Source organism: Onychostruthus taczanowskii, unplaced genomic scaffold (assembly GCF_017590055.1).
Source record: "Onychostruthus taczanowskii isolate IOZ18803 unplaced genomic scaffold, ASM1759005v1 scaffold197, whole genome shotgun sequence".
NCBI lineage: Eukaryota > Metazoa > Chordata > Aves > Passeriformes > Passeridae > Onychostruthus > Onychostruthus taczanowskii.
The window spans coordinates 500,491-517,757 of NW_024499206.1; the positions used below are offsets into that span (position 1 = coordinate 500,491).

The window sequence follows — 17,267 nt, forward strand, 5'->3', positions numbered from 1 at the left end:
CTTTTGCCGCCCGTGCCGCCGGTAGAACGGCAGCCGCCGGCCCCGCGCCGCCGCCCGCGGGCACCGGCACCGGCAGCGGCAGGAAGGGCTCGCTCCGCATCCGCCTCAGCCGCCTCTTCCGCACCAAGAGCTGCAGCGGCGGCTCGGCCACCGGGGACGCCGCCAGCGCCGCCGCCTCGGCCGGGAGCCTGACGGATGTGTGCGGGGCCCGCGGCCGGGAGCAGGAGCCGGGCAGGTACGGGGGCACCGGGCTGGGATGGGATGGGATGGGATGGGATGGGATGGGATGGGATGGGATGGGGGGATGCCGCCGGGGCCGGGGGTGTTCCGTGCTCGGTGTCCCGGGGCCGGGGGTGTTCCGTGCTCGGTGTCCCGGGGCCGTGCTGCGATGCTCTGCCCGAGGGGGATGCGGGGCTCCGGGGCCATCCCGCTCGGCGCCTCCGGGTCGGGTTCAAGGTCTCGGAGCTGCTGCCGAGGCCTCGTCGCTCGCTCGGGGACGCTGCAGCCCGGGGGCCGGCGGAGCAGGGTCGCGCTGGTCCAGCCCTGCATCCCTGATGGGGATGGCGGAAAAACCTCTGGGAGCGGCACCGGGAGCGTCGGTCCCGCGAGGAGCGGCTGGGGGAGCTGGGGGGCTCAGCCTGGGCCAGAGGAGGGTCGGGGGGGACCTTTTGGCTCCACAAATTCCTGACAGGAAGGTGCAGCCAGGTGCGGGTCGGGCTCTGCTCCAGGGATGGGGTGACTCGGGTTGTGCCCGGGGGAGGTTTAGGTTGGATGTTGGGGAAGATTTTTTGGTGGGGAATGTGGTGAGGCAGAGGCTGCCCGTGGAAGTGGTGGAATTGCCCTCCCTGGAGCTGCTCAGCAAACGTGAGGATGTGGCATTTGGGGACACTGGTGGCCGTGGTGGGCGCCTGTGGCAGGTCGGGCTCACTGATCTCAGAGGGCTTCTGCAGGTTCTGTGACTCCACGGCCGATGAGGGTGGGTGGCTCGGGCTGCTGCAGGTGCTGGGGCAGTGCTGTCCCCTCTGGTGACACTGCTGTCCCCTCGGGACTGGCGTTCTGTCCCCTCCAGGGTGATTTCCCCAGGCTCTGCTGCCGTGGGGGCTCAGCTCTCCCTCCCTCCGTGCAGGAGGAATCACTGCCGGCCCCAGCTTGGCTGGGATGGGGGCACAAATCCCGGGATTTCTTGGTGTGGGACCCCCCGGGTCCCTGCTGTCCCTCAGCCCCGTTCCAGCTGCTCCATCCCTGCTTCCCGGGCTCCTGGAATCGCTTTCCGTGGCATTCCCAGCAGCAGAGCCGAGGTTTCTCCTGGAGCAGGCCAGGAGAACACCCAGCTCCGTGCAGCAGGGAACGGAGGGGTGGGTGCAGTGCCTTCCCTCAGGGTTCATTCACCCTCTCTGGGGATTTTGGGGTGTGTTTCCTGCTCCTGCTGAGCTTCAGGAGGTTTTTCCGCAGGCTGGGCTGCTGACCCGGGGTCAGGCGTGACCTGCAGCCCTGGCGTGTGGGGACAGCGCCCCGTGGCAGCCAAGGAGGCCAGAACTGCCCCAAAACGAGCTGCCCTTGCAAGCAGGGCTGGCTGGGGGGCTGGCAGCTCCCAGCCCTGCAGCCGGGCAGGGGCTGGGGCTGCTCTGGAGCTGCTGCGGCCCCGAGGAGCTCCCTGGGCACGTGGGGAGCTGCAGCAGCCGCAGGTGGTGGCTCCTTGCCCACAGGTGACTCAAAGAGCCCCAGAGGAGGTGCCTGGAACGACAGAAAGCTTTGCTCGTGGGATTGGGGTATCCCAGAAGTCCTGGGACCTCCCAGGGCTGGGGATGGAGAGGGCTGGGAGCAGGGAAACGCCTGGGAATCGCTGCCTGGGCCTCCTGTGGTCAGGGGGTTTGGTGGCCACTCTGGTGGTCACTCTGGTGGCCACTCTGTTGGCCACTTCTCGTGCAGCTCCTGGCAGTGTCTGGGCATTTTTAACCCAGGTTACCCCAAGGTGCCTGCTGCAGCAGCTCCTGGGGTCACACAGGACTTTGATGCCTCCCGTTCCAGGAATCCCCTCCCCTGGTGAGGGACGGCTCATCCCTGCTCCTTTCGCCTGGTGCCCTGCTGGGATGATGATGATGATGATGAAGGACCTTCCCTTGGTTCTGCTGGGAGCTGGAAGTTGTTGCCTCCTGACCGTGGACGTGGGAGGGGTCTGGTGGGAGCTGGCAGTGACAAAACCGGTTGGGAACGCTGCTGTTCCTGGGAATTCTGCTGCTCCTGGGAATGCTGGTGCTCGCCAGGGCTGCCCTTGGAGCTGTTCCCACCCGTTTTGGCCTCTCTGGGCTGAGCTCCCCCACCCCCTCCTGCATTTTTGGGGTGCTCCTGGCACAACCCCGGCTTGCTCCGGGACCCAGCCCCGTTTTGCCCCTGGAATTTGGCAATTCCCGATGCTGGGAAGCAGGGTGAGGTCTGTTGTGAAACAGCTCCGTGGCTCCCTGGCACCCGCTTGGGCTTTTCTGTCCAAAATCTTGATTAATTCCCTGCTCAGGGATTTGCTTTGGAGCAGGATGGAGTGCCAGCTCCTCCTGGTTCCCTGCCCTGAGCAGGAGTTGGAGAAACACGTGGATGGAGGTGCTGGGAAGGATGGAGAGGGTTCTCCTGGTGGGAGAAGGATCTCCTGGTGGGAGAAGATTCTCCTGGTGGGAGAAGGTTCTCCTCGTGGGAGAAGGATCTCCTGGTGGGAGAAGGATCTCCTGGTTTTTTCCTGGTGGGATTCCGAGTCTCCTCATCCCCTCACCCCATTTTCCCCCATTTTCCCCCCGCAGGAAACACAGACTGACAAGAACCCAAAGTGCCTTTTCCCCGGTTGTGTTCAGCCCCCTCTTCACAGGTGAGGATTTGGGGGGGATTTGTGCAAGTTTGGGGTTTTTTGTTTTGCTGTGGGACGAACGGGGAATTTTGCTCCTGTGGGATCCCAGACTGGGATCTCTGTGGTGTCTCTCAGTCCTGCTGGCCTCAGACCCAAAAAGAGAGGATCTGAGCCCAGGACAGGGCCTAAACCACCAGGAATGGGGTCTTAAGCCCAAGGACAGGGTTTGAGACCCCCAGGAAAGGGTTTAACCCCAAGGAAAGGGGTCTGAGACCCCCAGGAGAGGAGTTGCTTTTCCTCAAAGGAATCTGCAGAGGAAAACCTGGAGATGCCAAGTTTATGCTTTAATTTGGGAGGTTGATTTCATTATTTATTAGTTTATCTGATTGTTTTTAAAATGACTCCTAAAAATTTAATTATTTTTAAAATGGCCGTGTCCCTGGTGCCACACATGGATCAGCTCTGCTCGCTGTGGCAATTCCATGCTGGAAAAAATCCTTTTGGAGCCTCCTCATCCCATCCAGCTGCAGGGCTTGGGGCAAATTCCCTCAAGGCCTCTCCAAAGACGGAGAAATTCATTTTGGAAGCATCAAAGGGGAAAAACCTCCCAAAGCCTGCGGAGTTCCTTTCCCTGTGCTCATCCTGCCCGATCCCAGCCCTAAGTGGGCTTTTCCCTCTCCTCTTCCAGGCGAGACGGTGTCGCTGGTGGACGTGGACATTTCCCAGCGAGGGCTCAGCTCCCCTCACCCTCCGACCCCTCCGCCGCCGCCGCGCCGCAGCCTCAGCCTGCTCGGTACTGCCCTGGGGGTGGGCCCTGGACACCCGGGGGTGGGCCCTGGAAACCTGGGAATGCTCCTTGGAAACCCGGGGATGGTCCTTGGAAACCCGGGGATGGTCCCTGGAAACCTGGGGGTGGGCCCTGGACACCTGGGAATGGTCCTTGGAAACCTGGGAATGGTCCTTGGAAACCCGGGGGTGGGCCCTGGAAACCTGGGAGTGGTCCCTGGAAACCCAGGAGTGGGCCCTGGAAACCTGGGAGTGGTCCCTGGAAATCTGGGAGTGGTCCCTGGAAACCTGGGAATGGTCCTTGGAAACCCGGGGGTGGGCCCTGGAAACCTGGGAGTGGTCCTTAGAAACCTAGGGATGGTCCTGGAAACCTGGGAATGGTCCTGGAAACCTGGGAGTGGTCCTGGAAACCCGGGAATGGTCCTTGGAAACCCGGGAATGGTCCTTGGAAACCTGGGGATGGTCCTGGAAACCAGGAAGTGGTCCTTGGAAACCTGGGAATGGTCCCTGGAAATCCAGGAATGGTCGCTGGAAACCCAGGAGTGGTCCCTGGAAATCTGGGAATGGTCCCTGGAAACCTGGGAGTGGTCCTTGGAAATCCAGGAATGGTCCTTGGAAACCTGGGAATGGTCCTTGGAAACCTGGGAGTGGTCCTTGGAAACCCAGGGAATCCCCAAATTCCCTTTTCCGGGCCCTGGAGCTCTGCTGGGAATCCCCATTCCCGTTTCCGTGCTGTTTCCCAGACTCTGGGGCTGTTCTTTCCCGGTTCCTGACCCGTCTCTGCTCTCTCCCAGATGATTTCGGCGGGGTGCTGCCTCCGGCTGTGCTGCTGGGGCCCGTGGGCTCTTCCCTGCAATCCTTCCCGCTGCCTCCGCCGCCTCCGCCCCACGCCCCAGGTCAGCTCAGCTCGGCCGGCGCCGCCTTCCCCCTCCTGCAATTCCGCTTTTCCCCTCCTGGGATTCCACTTTTCCCCTCCTGGAATTCCGCTTTTCCCCTCCTGCAATTCTGCTTTTCCCCTCCTGCAATTCTGCTTTTCCCATTCCTACAATTCCGCTTTTTCCCCCTCCTGGAATCCTGCTTTTCCCCCTCCTGGAATCCTGCTTTTCCCCTCCTGCAATTCTGCTTTTCCCATTCCTACAATTCCGCTTTTTCCCCCTCCTGGAATCCTGCTTTTCCCCCTCCTGGAATCCTGCTTTTCCCCTCCTGCAATTCTGCTTTTCCCCTTCCTGGAATTCTGCCTTCCCCTTCCTGCAATTCCGCTTTTCCCATTCCTGCAATTCTGCTTTTCCCTTCCTGGAATTCCGCTTTTCCCGTCCTGGAATTCCGCTTTCTCCCCTCCTGCAATTCCGCTTTTCCCATTCCTGCAATTCCGCTTTTTCCTCCTCCTGGAATCCTGCTTTTCCCCCTCCTGGAATCCTGCTTTTCCCCTTCCTGGAATTCTGCTTTTTTCCCCTCTTGGAATCTCCACCTTTTCCCCTCCTGGAGTCTCCAGGTGTCTCTGGGTGACAGTGACAGTGACAATGGCAGTGACAATGACAGTGACAATGGCAGTGGCAGTGACCCTTGCTGTGTCTGGGTGACAGCAGTGACAGTGACCCTGGCTGTGTCTGTGTGACATGGGTGACAGTGGCAGTAGCAGTGACAGTGACCCTGGCTGTGTCTGTGTGACAGTGACAATGGCAGTGGCAGTGACCCTTGCTGTGTCTGGGTGACAGTGGCAGTAGCAGTGACAGTGACCCTGGCTGTGTCTGTGTGACAGTGACAATGGCAGTGGCAGTGACAGTGACCCGTCTGTCTGTCCCTGCAGACGCCTTTCCCCGGATCGTGCCCCCGCGGCCCCCGGAGGCGCCGGGCCAGCCGCCCCCGCCACACCTGCAGTGTCCCCAGCCACCCCTGCAGTGTCCCCCGCCACACCTGCAGTGTCCCCTGGCCCGGCCCGACCCCAGCAGCTTCGCCGCCAGCCTGAGGGAGCTGGAGAAGGTACCGGGAACAGGCGGGAGAGTCCGAGCCCTCCGGGACTGGGGTTTGGGATTTGGGCCCCTCCGGGATTGGGGGTTGGGATTTGGGCCCCTCCGGGACTGGGGTTTGGGATTTGGGCCCCTCCGGGATTGGGGGTTGGGATTTGGGCCCCTCCGGGATTGGGGGTTGGGATTTGGGCCCCTCCGGGACTGGGGTTTGGGATTTGGGCCCCTCAGGGACTGGGGTTTGGGATTTGGGCCCCTCCGGGACTGGGGTTTGGGATTTGGGCCCCTCCGGGACTGGGGTTTGGGATTTGGGCCCCTCCAGATTTGGGGTTTGGGAATCCATGGTTCCAGCTTCGCCGCCAGCCTGAGGGAGCTGGAGAAGGTACCGGGAACAGGCGGGAGAGTCCGAGCCCTCCGGGACTGGGGTTTGGGATTTGGGCCCCTCAGGGACTGGGGTTTGGGATTTGGGCCCCTCCGGGACTGGGGTTTGGGATTTGGGCCCCTCCAGGACTGGGGTTTGGGATTTGGGCCCCTCAGGATTTGGGGTTTGGGAATCCATGGTTCTGGAGTCCAGGAGAGCCTTTCCTGAGCGTGGAAGGGGAATCTGGATCCCCTGTGTCCCCTCAGGGTGTGGTGTCCCCTCATCCCTCAATCCCAGCCGCCCATAGCGGGGGAAATTCCACGCGGGGATCGGGGGAAATTCCACCTGGGGATCGAGGGAAATTCCACCGGGGGATGGAGGGAAATCCCCCCGGGATGGAGGCGGCGGGGAGCTCTCCCAGGGAGGGCCGGTGCCAGCTGCGCTCTGTGTTCCCAGTGCGGGTGGTACTGGGGCCCCATGAACTGGGAGGACGCCGAGATGAAGCTGAAGGGGAAACCCGACGGCTCCTTCCTGGTGCGGGACAGCTCCGACCCCCGCTACATCCTGAGCCTGAGCTTCCGCTCGCAGGGCATCACGCACCACACGCGCATGGAGCACTACCGAGGTGAGCATTCCCGGGATCCGGGGGCCTTTGGGATGCCATTCCCAGCTCCAGGGGGTTATAAATCTATTATCCACCACACCTGGATGGAGCACTACCGAGGTGAGCATTCCCGGGATCCCAGATCCCTGGGAGCCATTCCCAGCTCCAGTAAATAAATACCTGCATGGAGCACTACCGAGGTGAGCATTCCCGGGATCCGGGGGCCTTTGGGATGCCATTCCCAGCTCCAGGGGGTTATAAACCCACATGGAGCACTACCGAGGTGAGCATTCCCGGGATCCCAGAGCCTTTGGGATGCCATTCCCAGCTCCAGGGGGTTATAAATCACCCACCACACCCGCACGGAGCACTACTGAGGAATAAAGAGCTGCCAGTGCCTTGGGAAAATGGGAATAGAGAGCTGGCAGTGCCTGGGAAAAATGGGAATAAGGAGCTGGTAGTGCCTTGGGAAAATGGGAATAAGGAGCTGGTAGTGCCTTGGAAAAATGGGAATAAGGAGCTGGTAGTGCCTTGGGAAAATGGGAATAGAGAGCTGGCAGTGCCTGGGAAAAATGGGAATAAGGAGCTGGTAGTGCCTTGGGAAAGTGGGAATAGAGAGCTGGCAGTGCCTGGGAAAAATGGGAATAAGGAGCTGGTAGTGCCTTGGAAAAATGGGAATAAAGAGCTGCCAGTGCCTTGGGAAAATGGGAATAGAGAGCTGGCAGTGCCTGGGAAAAATGGGAATAAGGAGCTGGTAGTGCCTTGGGAAAATGGGAATAAGGAGCTGGTAGTGCCTTGGAAAAATGGGAATAAGGAGCTGGTAGTGCCTTGGGAAAGTGGGAATAGAGAGCTGGCAGTGCCTGGGAAAAATGGGAATAAGGAGCTGGTAGTGCCTTGGGAAAATGGGAATAAGGAGCTGGTAGTGCCTTGGAAAAATGGGAATAAGGAGCTGGTAGTGCCTTGGGAAAGTGGGAATAGAGAGCTGGCAGTGCCTGGGAAAAATGGGAATAAGGAGCTGGCTGTGCCTTGGAAAAATGGGAATAAGGAGCTGGCTGTGTCCCGGAAAACTGGATTTAAAGGAAATTCTGACAAATGGAAATTTTAGGGAGGGTTTATTCCTGGGAAGTGCGGGTTTTGGTGGGAGGAGGGGGTGCCAGCCTGCTGTGACCCTCCCGGAGCTCTGCTGTCCCCAGCTCCAGTGTCACCTGGACGGGTCAGGTGGCAGCGCGGGGACAAAGGGTGACCCGGGGCCTAATTAACAATCCCGTTAATCAAGGAGCAGGAACGTGAAACTGCTGCCATGGAAGATGATCCCAGGGCTGGGAAATGGGGACAGCAGCAGCTGGAGCTGGGAATGCTCCAAGGTCACCTTCCCCTGGGAATGCTGGGATGGGGCAGGGACGCTCCAGAATATGAGAATATTTAATTTCCTAAATATAGTAATATTAGATTCACTCAATATAAGAATGTTTAATTTATTAACTATAAGAATATTTAATTTATTCAATATATGAATATTGAAAAGTTTAGCTGTTCCCAAGTCCATAAAACAGAGCCCATTCCAGGGGATTTTGGGAATGCCAGATTTGTCCCTGAATATCCTCCCCTGTTGTTTCTGTGATGGTTCTGGGGAAGCTGCTTTCCCAAAAATCCCCTGGAATAACAGGAATAACTCCCCTGTGATTTCCCAAAATTCCCCTGGAATAACAGGAATAACTCCGCTGTGATTTCCCAAAATTCCCCTGGAATAATGGGAATTCTTTCTCTCGTGGAAGGGACCTTCAGCCTGTGGTGCCACCCCAAGTTCGAGGACCGCTGCCAGTCCGTGGTGGAGTTCATCAAGAGGGCGATCATGCACTCCAAAAATGGGAAATTCCTCTACTTCCTGCGCTCCCGGGTCCCAGGTGAGCCCGGGAACGGGATTGGGATTGGCCAGGGATCCAGGTGAATTCGGGAATGGGATTGGCCAGGGATCCAGGTGAATTCGGGAATGGGATTGTCCAGGGATCCAGGTGAATTCGGGAATGGGAATGGCCAGGGATCCAGGTGAGCCCGGGAACAGGATTGGCCAGGATTCCAGGTGAGCCTGGGAATGGGATTGGGATTGTCCAGGGATCCAGGTGAATTCGGGAATGGGAATGGCCAGGGATCCAGGGGAGCCCGGGAACAGGATTGGCCAGGATTCCAGGAGAGCCTGGGAATGGGATTGGGATTGTCCAGGGATCCAGGTGAATTCGGGAATGGGAATGGCCAGGGATCCAGGGGAGCCCGGGAACAGGATTGGCCAGGATTCCAGGAGAGCCTGGGAATGGGATTGGGATTGTCCAGGGATCCAGGTGAATTCGGGAATGGGAATGGCCAGGGATCCAGGGGAGCCCGGGAACAGGATTGGCCAGGATTCCAGGAGAGCCTGGGAATGGGATTGGGATTGTCCAGGGATCCAGGTGAATTCGGGAATGGGAATGGCCAGGGATCCAGGGGAGCCCGGGAACAGGATTGGCCAGGATTCCAGGAGAGCCTGGGAATGGGATTGGGATTGTCCAGGGATCCAGGTGAATTCGGGAATGGGAATGGCCAGGGATCCAGGGGAGCCCGGGAACAGGATTGGCCAGGATTCCAGGAGAGCCTGGGAATGGGATTGGGATTGTCCAGGGATCCAGGTGAATTCGGGAATGGGAATGGCCAGGGATCCAGGGGAGCCCGGGAACAGGATTGGCCAGGATTCCAGGAGAGCCTGGGAATGGGATTGGGATTGTCCAGGGATCCAGGTGAATTCGGGAATGGGATTGGCCAGGGATCCAGGTGAATTCGGGAATGGGATTGGCCAGGGATCCAGGTGAATTCGGGAATGGGATTGTCCAGGGTTCCAGGTGAGCCTGGGAATATGATTGGGATTGGCCAGGGATCCAGGTGAGCCTGGGAATGGGATTGGCCAGGGATCCAGGTGAATTCGGGATTGGGATTGTCCAGGGTTCCAGGTGAGCCTGGGAATATGATTGGGATTGGCCAGGGATCCAGGTGAGCCTGAAAATGGGATTGGCCAGGTGAGCTTGGGAATGGGATTGTCCAGGGTTCCAGGTGAATTTGGGAATGGGATTGTCCAGGGTGCCAGGTGAATTGGGGAATGGGATTGTCCAGGGATCCTGGTGAATTCGGGAATGGGATTGGCCAGGGTTCCAGGTGAATTCGGGAATTGGATTGTCCAGGGTTCCAGGTGAATTCGGGAATGGGATTGTCCAGGGTTCCAGGTGAATTCGGGAATTGGATTGTCCAGGGTTTCAGGTGAATTCGGGAATGGGATTGTCCAGGGATCCAGGTGAATTCGGGAATGGGATTGGCCAGGGATCCAGGTGAATTTGGGAATAGGATTGGCCAGGGATCCAGGTGAATTCGGGAATGGGAATGGCCAGGGATCCAGGTGAATTCGGGAATGGGATTGGCCAGGGATCCAGGTGAATTGGGGAATGGGATTGTCCAGGGTTCCAGGTGAGCCTGGGAGCCTAATCCTGCCTAATCCTGATCCCCCAAATCTCCTTTCCCCCCAAAGGTCTCCCCCCGACGCCCGTGCAGCTCCTGTATCCCGTCTCCAGGTTCAGCAACGTCAAATCCCTGCAGCACCTCTGCCGCTTCCGCATCCGGCAGCTGGTCCGGATCGACCACATTCCCGAGCTCCCGCTGCCCAAGTGAGCCCCGGCATTCCCCAGGGATCAGTCCCGGAATTCCCTCCCCAGCAGCGGGCAGAGATCCGTGCCCACGGATCCGGGAGGGAATCGTTGGCTTTTCCAGCTTTGGGATAGCGGGATCGATGTCCTGTGGGGTTTGGGGGTGCAGGGAATTCTGAGCGGCTTGGGAGTCAGGAATTCCCTGCTGTGCCAGAGCTTTGGGATGCAGCTGTGTTCCTGTGGAGGTGCTGGGAATGTCAGAGGGGCTGTGCTCCGGGAATGTCAGAGGGGCTGTGATCTGGGACCCTGCTCTTCCCAGTGCTTTTCCAGGGAAGAGGCTCTGGGTGTGCTCTGGGAATGTTTCAGAGTGGTTGTGCTCTGGGATCGGGCCGTTCCCGGTGTTTTTCCAGGGAAGAGGCTCTGGGTGTGTTCTGGGAATGTCAGAGGGGCTGTGCTCTGGGAATTTTGGAGGGGCTGTGCTCAGGGACCCGGCCGTTCCCGGTGTTTTTCCAGGGAAGAGGCTCTGGGTGTGCTCTGGGAATGTTGGAGGGGCTGTGCTCAGGGACCCGGCCGTTCCCGGTGTTTTTCCAGGGAAGAGGCTCTGGGTGTGCTCTGGGAATGTTTCAGAGGGGCTGTGCTCAGGGATCCGGCCGTTCCCGGTGTTTTTCCAGGGAAGAGGCTCTGGGTGTGTTTTGGGAATGTTTTAGAGGGGCTGTGCTCTGGGATCCTGCTCTTCCCAGTGCTTTTCCAGGGAAGAGGCTCTGGGTGTGCTCTGGGAATGTTTCAGAGGGGCTGTGCTCAGGGATCCGGCCGTTCCCGGTGTTTTTCCAGGGAAGAGGCTCTGGGTGTGCTCTGGGAATGTCAGAGGGGCTGTGCTCAGGGACCCGGCCGTTCCCGGTGTTTTTCCAGGCCCCTGATCTCCTACATCCGCAAGTTCTACTACTACGACCCGCAGGAGGAGCAGTACCTGTCCCTCAAGGAGGCGCAGCTCATCTCCCGGCAGAGGCCGGAGCCCCAATCCTCCCCGGAATCCTCCACGTAGCGGGGCCGGAGCCGCTGACGGTGCGGGAATGGGCCGGGAATGGGCCGGGAATGGTCTGGGAGTGGTCTGGGAATGGTCTGGGGTGATTGGGAATGGTCTGGGAATGGCCCGGGAGTGGTCTGGGAATGGCCCGGGAATGGCCCGGGAGTGGTCTGGGAATGGCCCGGGAGTGGTCTGGGAATGGCCCGGGAATGGTCTGGGAATGGTCTGGGGTGATTGGGAATGGGCCGGGAACGGTCTGGGAATGGCCCGGGAATGGTCTGGGAATGGTCTGGGAATGGTCTGGGGTGATTGGGAATGGTCCGGGAATGGCCCGGGAGTGGTCTGGGAATGGCCCGGGAATGGTCTGGGAATGGTCTGGGGTGATTGGGAATGGTCTAGGGATGGTCAGGACCATCTAGGAATGGTCTGGGATGATTTGGAATGGTCTGGGAATGGTTTGGGATGATTGGGAATGGTCTGGGGATGGTCAGGACCATCTGGGAATGGTCTGGGATGATTGGGAATGGTCTGGGATGATTGGGAATGGTCTGGGAATGGTCAGGACTGTCTGGGAATGGTCTGGGATGATTGGGAATGGTCTGGGATNTTTTCCAGGGAAGAGGCTCTGGGTGTGCTCTGGGAATGTCAGAGGGGCTGTGCTCTGGGAATTTTGGAGGGGCTGTGCTCAGGGATCCTGCTCTTCCCAGTGCTTTTCCAGGGAAGAGGCTCTGGGTGTGCTCTGGGAATGTTTCAGAGGGGCTGTGCTCAGGGATCCGGCCGTTCCCGGTGTTTTTCCAGGGAAGAGGCTCTGGGTGTGTTTTGGGAATGTTTTAGAGGGGCTGTGCTCTGGGATCCTGCTCTTCCCAGTGCTTTTCCAGGGAAGAGGCTCTGGGTGTGCTCTGGGAATGTCAGAGGGGCTGTGCTCTGGGAATTTTGGAGGGGCTGTGCTCAGGGATCCAGCCGTTCCCGGTGTTTTTCCAGGGAAGAGGCTCTGGGTGTGCTCTGGGAATGTCAGAGGGGCTGTGCTCTGGGAATGTTTCAGAGGGGCTGTGATCTGGGACCCTGCTCTTCCCAGTGCTTTTCCAGGGAAGAGGCTCTGGGTGTGCTCTGGGAATTTTGGAGGGGCTGTGCTCAGGGACCCGGCCGTTCCCGGTGTTTTTCCAGGCCCCTGATCTCCTACATCCGCAAGTTCTACTACTACGACCCGCAGGAGGAGCAGTACCTGTCCCTCAAGGAGGCGCAGCTCATCTCCCGGCAGAGGCCGGAGCCCCAATCCTCCCCGGAATCCTCCACGTAGCGGGGCCGGAGCCGCTGACGGTGCGGGAATGGGCCGGGAATGGGCCGGGAATGGTCTGGGAGTGGTCTGGGAATGGTCTGGGGTGATTGGGAATGGCCCGGGAATGGTCTGGGAATGGCCCGGGAGTGGTCTGGGAATGGCCCGGGAATGGTCTGGGAATGGTCTGGGGTGATTGGGAATGGTCTAGGGATGGTCAGGACCATCTAGGAATGGTCTGGGATGATTTGGAATGGTCTGGGAATGGTTTGGGATGATTGGGAATGGTCTGGGGATGGTCAGGACCATCTGGGAATGGTCTGGGATGATTGGGAATGGGCTGGGGATGGTCAGGACTGTCTGGCAATGGTCTGGGATGATTGGGAATGGGCTGGGGATGGTCAGGACTGTCTGGGAATGGTCTGGGATGATCGGGAATGGTCTGGGGATGGTCAGGGAATGGTGTGGAAGTGGTCCTGGAATGCTTCAGGAATGGTCTGTCAATGGTCTGGGATGGTTCAGGAATGGTCTGGAATGATCCAGGGATGGCCAGGCGTCTGGGAATGGTCTGGGAATGGTGTGGAAGTGGTCCTGGAATGCTTCAGGAATGGTCTGTCAATGGTCTGGGATGGTTCAGGAATGGTCTGGAATGATCCAGGGATGGCCAGGACTATCTGGGAATGGTCCTGCAATGCTTCAGGAATGGTCTGGAATGATTCGGAATGGTCCAGGGGCGGTCAGGATGGTCTGGGAATGCCCCAGGAATGGTCTGGGAATGCCCCAGGAACAGTTCAGCCGTGGTCTGGGAATGGTTTGGAGTGGTTCAGGAATGGCTGGGAGTGGTGCCTCATCCCAGGATCCATCCCCTCCTGCTGCTCCCAAAGAACCACAAACCCCCCGAGGAGCCGTGGCCGCTCCCCCAGGGGTCTGGCTCTGTCCTCCGTCATTCCCGGCTTTTCTTTGGGAAAGGGAACAGCATTCCTGGCCTTTCACCATTCCCAGACCTTCTCTGGAGAGGAGAACAAGGTCTCGTGTTCTCCTCCCATTCCCAGCTTTCCTTGGGAAGGAGAACAAGGCTTCCTGGCCTTTGAGCATTCCCTGCTGCTCCTCCCCTGCTCCCATTCCCATTCCCCCTCTCCCCAGCCCCATCTGATCCCAGTTCCCGGTGTTTTTTCCCGGCAGGAATTTTGTTGTTGCCCTCCTGCCGTGGTGGGGAGGAGGCCGAGCTCCTGCTGCTGCTCTTTTCCCTGGAGGAGAGGGCCCAGCATTCCCAGGAAAGCCAGCATTCCCAGGAAAGCCAGCAGAGCAGGATCCGGAGCCCCGGCTCCTGGGAAAAGGAATCCTGGGGGAGCCCAGCCCGGCCCCGCGGGGTCCCCGCGGAACAGAGAATGTCGTGGCACTATTCCCAAGTTCTCCTGGAAGTTTTCAGTTTGGATGTCTCTGGATTTTTTATTTTTAATTTTTTTTTGGGGATTTTCAGCATGAGGAAAAACTGGATTTTCCGATCCCGCCGGATTTTTCCATCCCACCTTGGGAATTTCAAGGCGGGGGAGAGGAAAAAAGAGGGGAAAAAAAGAGGGAATTTTGTGGGAAGATCCGTCTGCTCCGAGGCGCGGTGGCCAGGCTTTGATCCTCGCTGGAGAGCTGCAGACGGAGCCGGGGGATGGAAGAGCCCTGGGAATAACCCCTGGGAATAAAGGAATTGTGGAGCTCGGGGCGGCTCCACAGCTCCCCCGCTTCCCGGGATTCGGGCAGAGAGATCCAAACCCTCCGGGGCCGGCAGGAGCCTCCTGGGAAAAGCTGGGAGCCGAGGAAGGAGGGAGGAGCGTGGGATGAGCTGGATCCGGAGGGAACGTTGCTGGAAGATTCCCCTGGAGCCCCGGGAAGGTGGAGAAGCTGCTGCTGGAATTGCTGGAGCTGCCCCTGGATCCTGCAGGATCGGGGTGGGCGCTCCCGGCCTGTCCCTGGCGGATTCCAGAGGCTGGGAATGGAGTGGTTCCCTCTGGAGGATCCTCCCGGAGCAGCTCCCTCCTCTCCCTGGGACATCAGGAGCAGCAGATCCAGGGGAGTTTTGGCTCTTTCCCTGATTTTGGGCTCGAATTCCCTCCCTCTCCCCTTGGGATCCCGGGCTGCTGCTCCATCCCCTGAGCAGGAATTCCGCGGGGGAGCTTCCAGCTGGGAATTCTGGAGAGTTCCTCCCTGCTGTGTTTCAAGGAGCGGCATTCCAGTGCTCTGAATCCAAGGAATCGCCCCACCCTGCTGGATCTGAGGATTCCCTGGAGCCCTGGGAGCTGCCAGGGTGATCCCAGCCCTGGAATTCCTGTGGATTTCAGTGGGAAAAAATTCCAAGCTGCTTTGCCACGAGAGGTGCTACAAATCCTGCCCTGCCTGCCTCCTCCAGCTGGGATTTGGAGGGAAAAAACCCACAACCCTTAAAAAAAAAAAAAAAATTCCAGGTTTCTGGGTGAATCTGAGCCTGAAATTCCATGGAAATACCTCATGGGACTGTGGGGGAAAACCTTCCCGGGAGCCAGCCTGCTCCAGCTCTCCTTCCAGGAACAGGAAAGGAGAAGGGAGGGGTGGATCGGGCTGGAAAATGGGATGCAGGGAGCTGGGAAGGTGTGGGGCAGTCCGGGGAAAATCTGGGGAAAATCCCGGGAAAAACCCAGGAAAATCCGGGGAGAATTCGGGGAAAATCCGGGGAGAATCCCGGGAAAACCCCAGGAAAATCCGGGGAAAATCCCGGGAAAATTTGGGGAAAATTCGGGGAAAATCCGGGGAGAATCTGGGGAAAATCCTGGGAAAATCCCGGGAAAACCCCGGGAAAATCCTGGGAAAATCCCGTTCCCTCCATGGGGCGGTGGTGGCAGCATTCCCACTTTTTGGGAAGGGGGAGCAGCAGGTCAGGGAAGAGCAGAGCTGGGGGGCTCTGGGAATGGGAGCTGGGGCTTTTGGGGTGCTTTGGGGATTTTTTTTTGCCACCCTGGGGCGCTCCCAGTGCCCCAAAATCCACCCTGGGCCATTCCCAGTGCTCCCAGTGTCCCAAAATCCACCCTGGGGTTCTTCCAGTCCCTAAAAATCCACCTTGGGGAGCTCCCAGTGTCCCAAAATCCACCCTGGGGTGCTCCCCGTGCTCCCAGTCCAGGCCTTCACCCCAAATCCCAGGAATTTCACGGGACCCAGCCTCACCTTTAATGAGGAATGAGCAGATTCCAGCAGCTCCCAGGGCATGAGATATCCAGGATTTTGGGAATCACCCTTTGGAATTTAAAAAAAAAAAAATTAAAAATGCAGCTTTTGCTTAATTTTATTTTTATTTTCATCCCCCTTCTTTTATTTTTAATTTTAATTTTAATCTTAATTTTTTTTTTTGTGTGTGTGCTTAATTTATTCAGATAGTGGCTGTATAATTTATTTTCATAAATATATGAGAAAAGTTACTAAATGGTTAAAAAAATAATAATAATAATAAAAAAAAAACCAAATGGACTTTGCAGGCCAATCTTTCAGATTTAATGAAAAAAAATTAATAATAATAATATTAATAATAATGGGTTTTTGATATGAACCACAAATGCACTTTTGGGTGTGTTTGGTTATTTTTTGGGGTGGGGAGCTGTGGGGTTTGTGTGTAAATATTGTATTTATAGGCATGTTTGGCCTCTTGTGGGGGATTTTAGGAACTGCTGGTGTGGAATTCCTGGATTTTGGGGGTTTTGGGTTTTTTTTTCTGGGGTGTTTTTTTCCCTACGGGGTCAGCCAGGAAGAGCTGACTTGGTGTTTGTAAAACTCATTTTTAGCGTCGATTTTTGGGGTTTTTTTGGGTTGTTTGGGATTTTGGTTTTGTTTTTTTTTTTTTTTTTGCTGGGGGTGGGAAGGGAAGAGAGAAAGGGTTTGAAATAAAAACCTTGGAAATTGTTGAATGTTTTCTGTGGTGAATTCCGAGCCCCCTCCCAGCCCCTTCATTCCCCTTTTTTGGGGCATCCTGGTACCCCCAGACCCACCAGGGAGCTCCCAGTTCCCAAAAATAAATCTGGGGGATTTTTGGGTGCCCCCCCGGGGTGCTCCTGGCACCCCAAACCCATCCGGGGTGCCCCCAGTGCCCCCCCGGTGCCCCCGCGGATCTCGGGGTGCCCCTGGTTCCCACATCCCTGTGGGGGGGGCTGAGACCCCGAGGGGCTGGAGGAGCCCAAATCCCCCTCCTGCCCCCCAAATCCCCCTCTTGCACCCCAAACTCCCTTCCTGCCCCCCAAATCCCCTCCCCAGCCCCTTCCCCATTTCCCTCCCCCTGGGGTCGCTCTGGTCGCCCCCGGCCGTGGCAGAGCGACACAATTGGGGCTGGGGGGGTCTGGGGGGGCTCCGAGCCCCCGGGAGCTTCATCCCCTTCATCCCCCCTCCTCCTCCTCCTCCTCCTCCTCCTCCTCCTCCGGCCCGGGGGTTCGGGGTCCCTGCCCCGCCCTGGGGACAGTGGCGGTGTCGCGGCACCCGCGGCTCCTCTTGGGGTTATTTTTTGGGTTTTTGGGTCCTTTTGGCTGCAGGGACCCTGGAGGGCCCTTCGGGGCGGGTTTGGGGTCCCCAGAATGGGGCGGGATTGGGGTCCCCGGGACAGGGAATGGGCAGATTTGGGGTCTCAGGGATGTGGTGGATTTGGGGTCCCCTGGACAGGGAATGGGGCGGATTTGGGGTCTCAGGGATGGGGAGTGAGGCCGATTCGGAGCCCCCTGTGTGGGGATGAAGTGGATTTGGGGTCCCCTGGGTGG

The 17,267-nt window shown here is 58.2% G+C and overlaps 1 protein-coding gene across 1 annotated transcript in view; it reads left to right on the forward strand.

Annotated features, from left to right (window-relative positions):
• The window catches only part of SOCS7 (suppressor of cytokine signaling 7), a 16,429-nt gene extending 1,228 nt beyond the window's left edge, over nt 1-15,201 (forward strand). Inside the window, exons 2-11 of the mRNA XM_041402347.1 lie at nt 1-235; nt 2,790-2,854; nt 3,522-3,626; nt 4,414-4,515; nt 5,427-5,599; nt 6,401-6,569; nt 8,324-8,452; nt 10,096-10,231; nt 11,120-11,272; nt 13,690-15,201. Coding sequence (XP_041258281.1) covers nt 1-235; nt 2,790-2,854; nt 3,522-3,626; nt 4,414-4,515; nt 5,427-5,599; nt 6,401-6,569; nt 8,324-8,452; nt 10,096-10,231; nt 11,120-11,252 — 1,247 coding nt within the window. The 3' untranslated portion in view covers nt 11,253-11,272; nt 13,690-15,201. The remainder of the gene's footprint in view (nt 236-2,789; nt 2,855-3,521; nt 3,627-4,413; nt 4,516-5,426; nt 5,600-6,400; nt 6,570-8,323; nt 8,453-10,095; nt 10,232-11,119; nt 11,273-13,689) is intronic.
• The last annotated feature ends 2,066 nt before the right edge of the window (nt 15,202-17,267 follow it).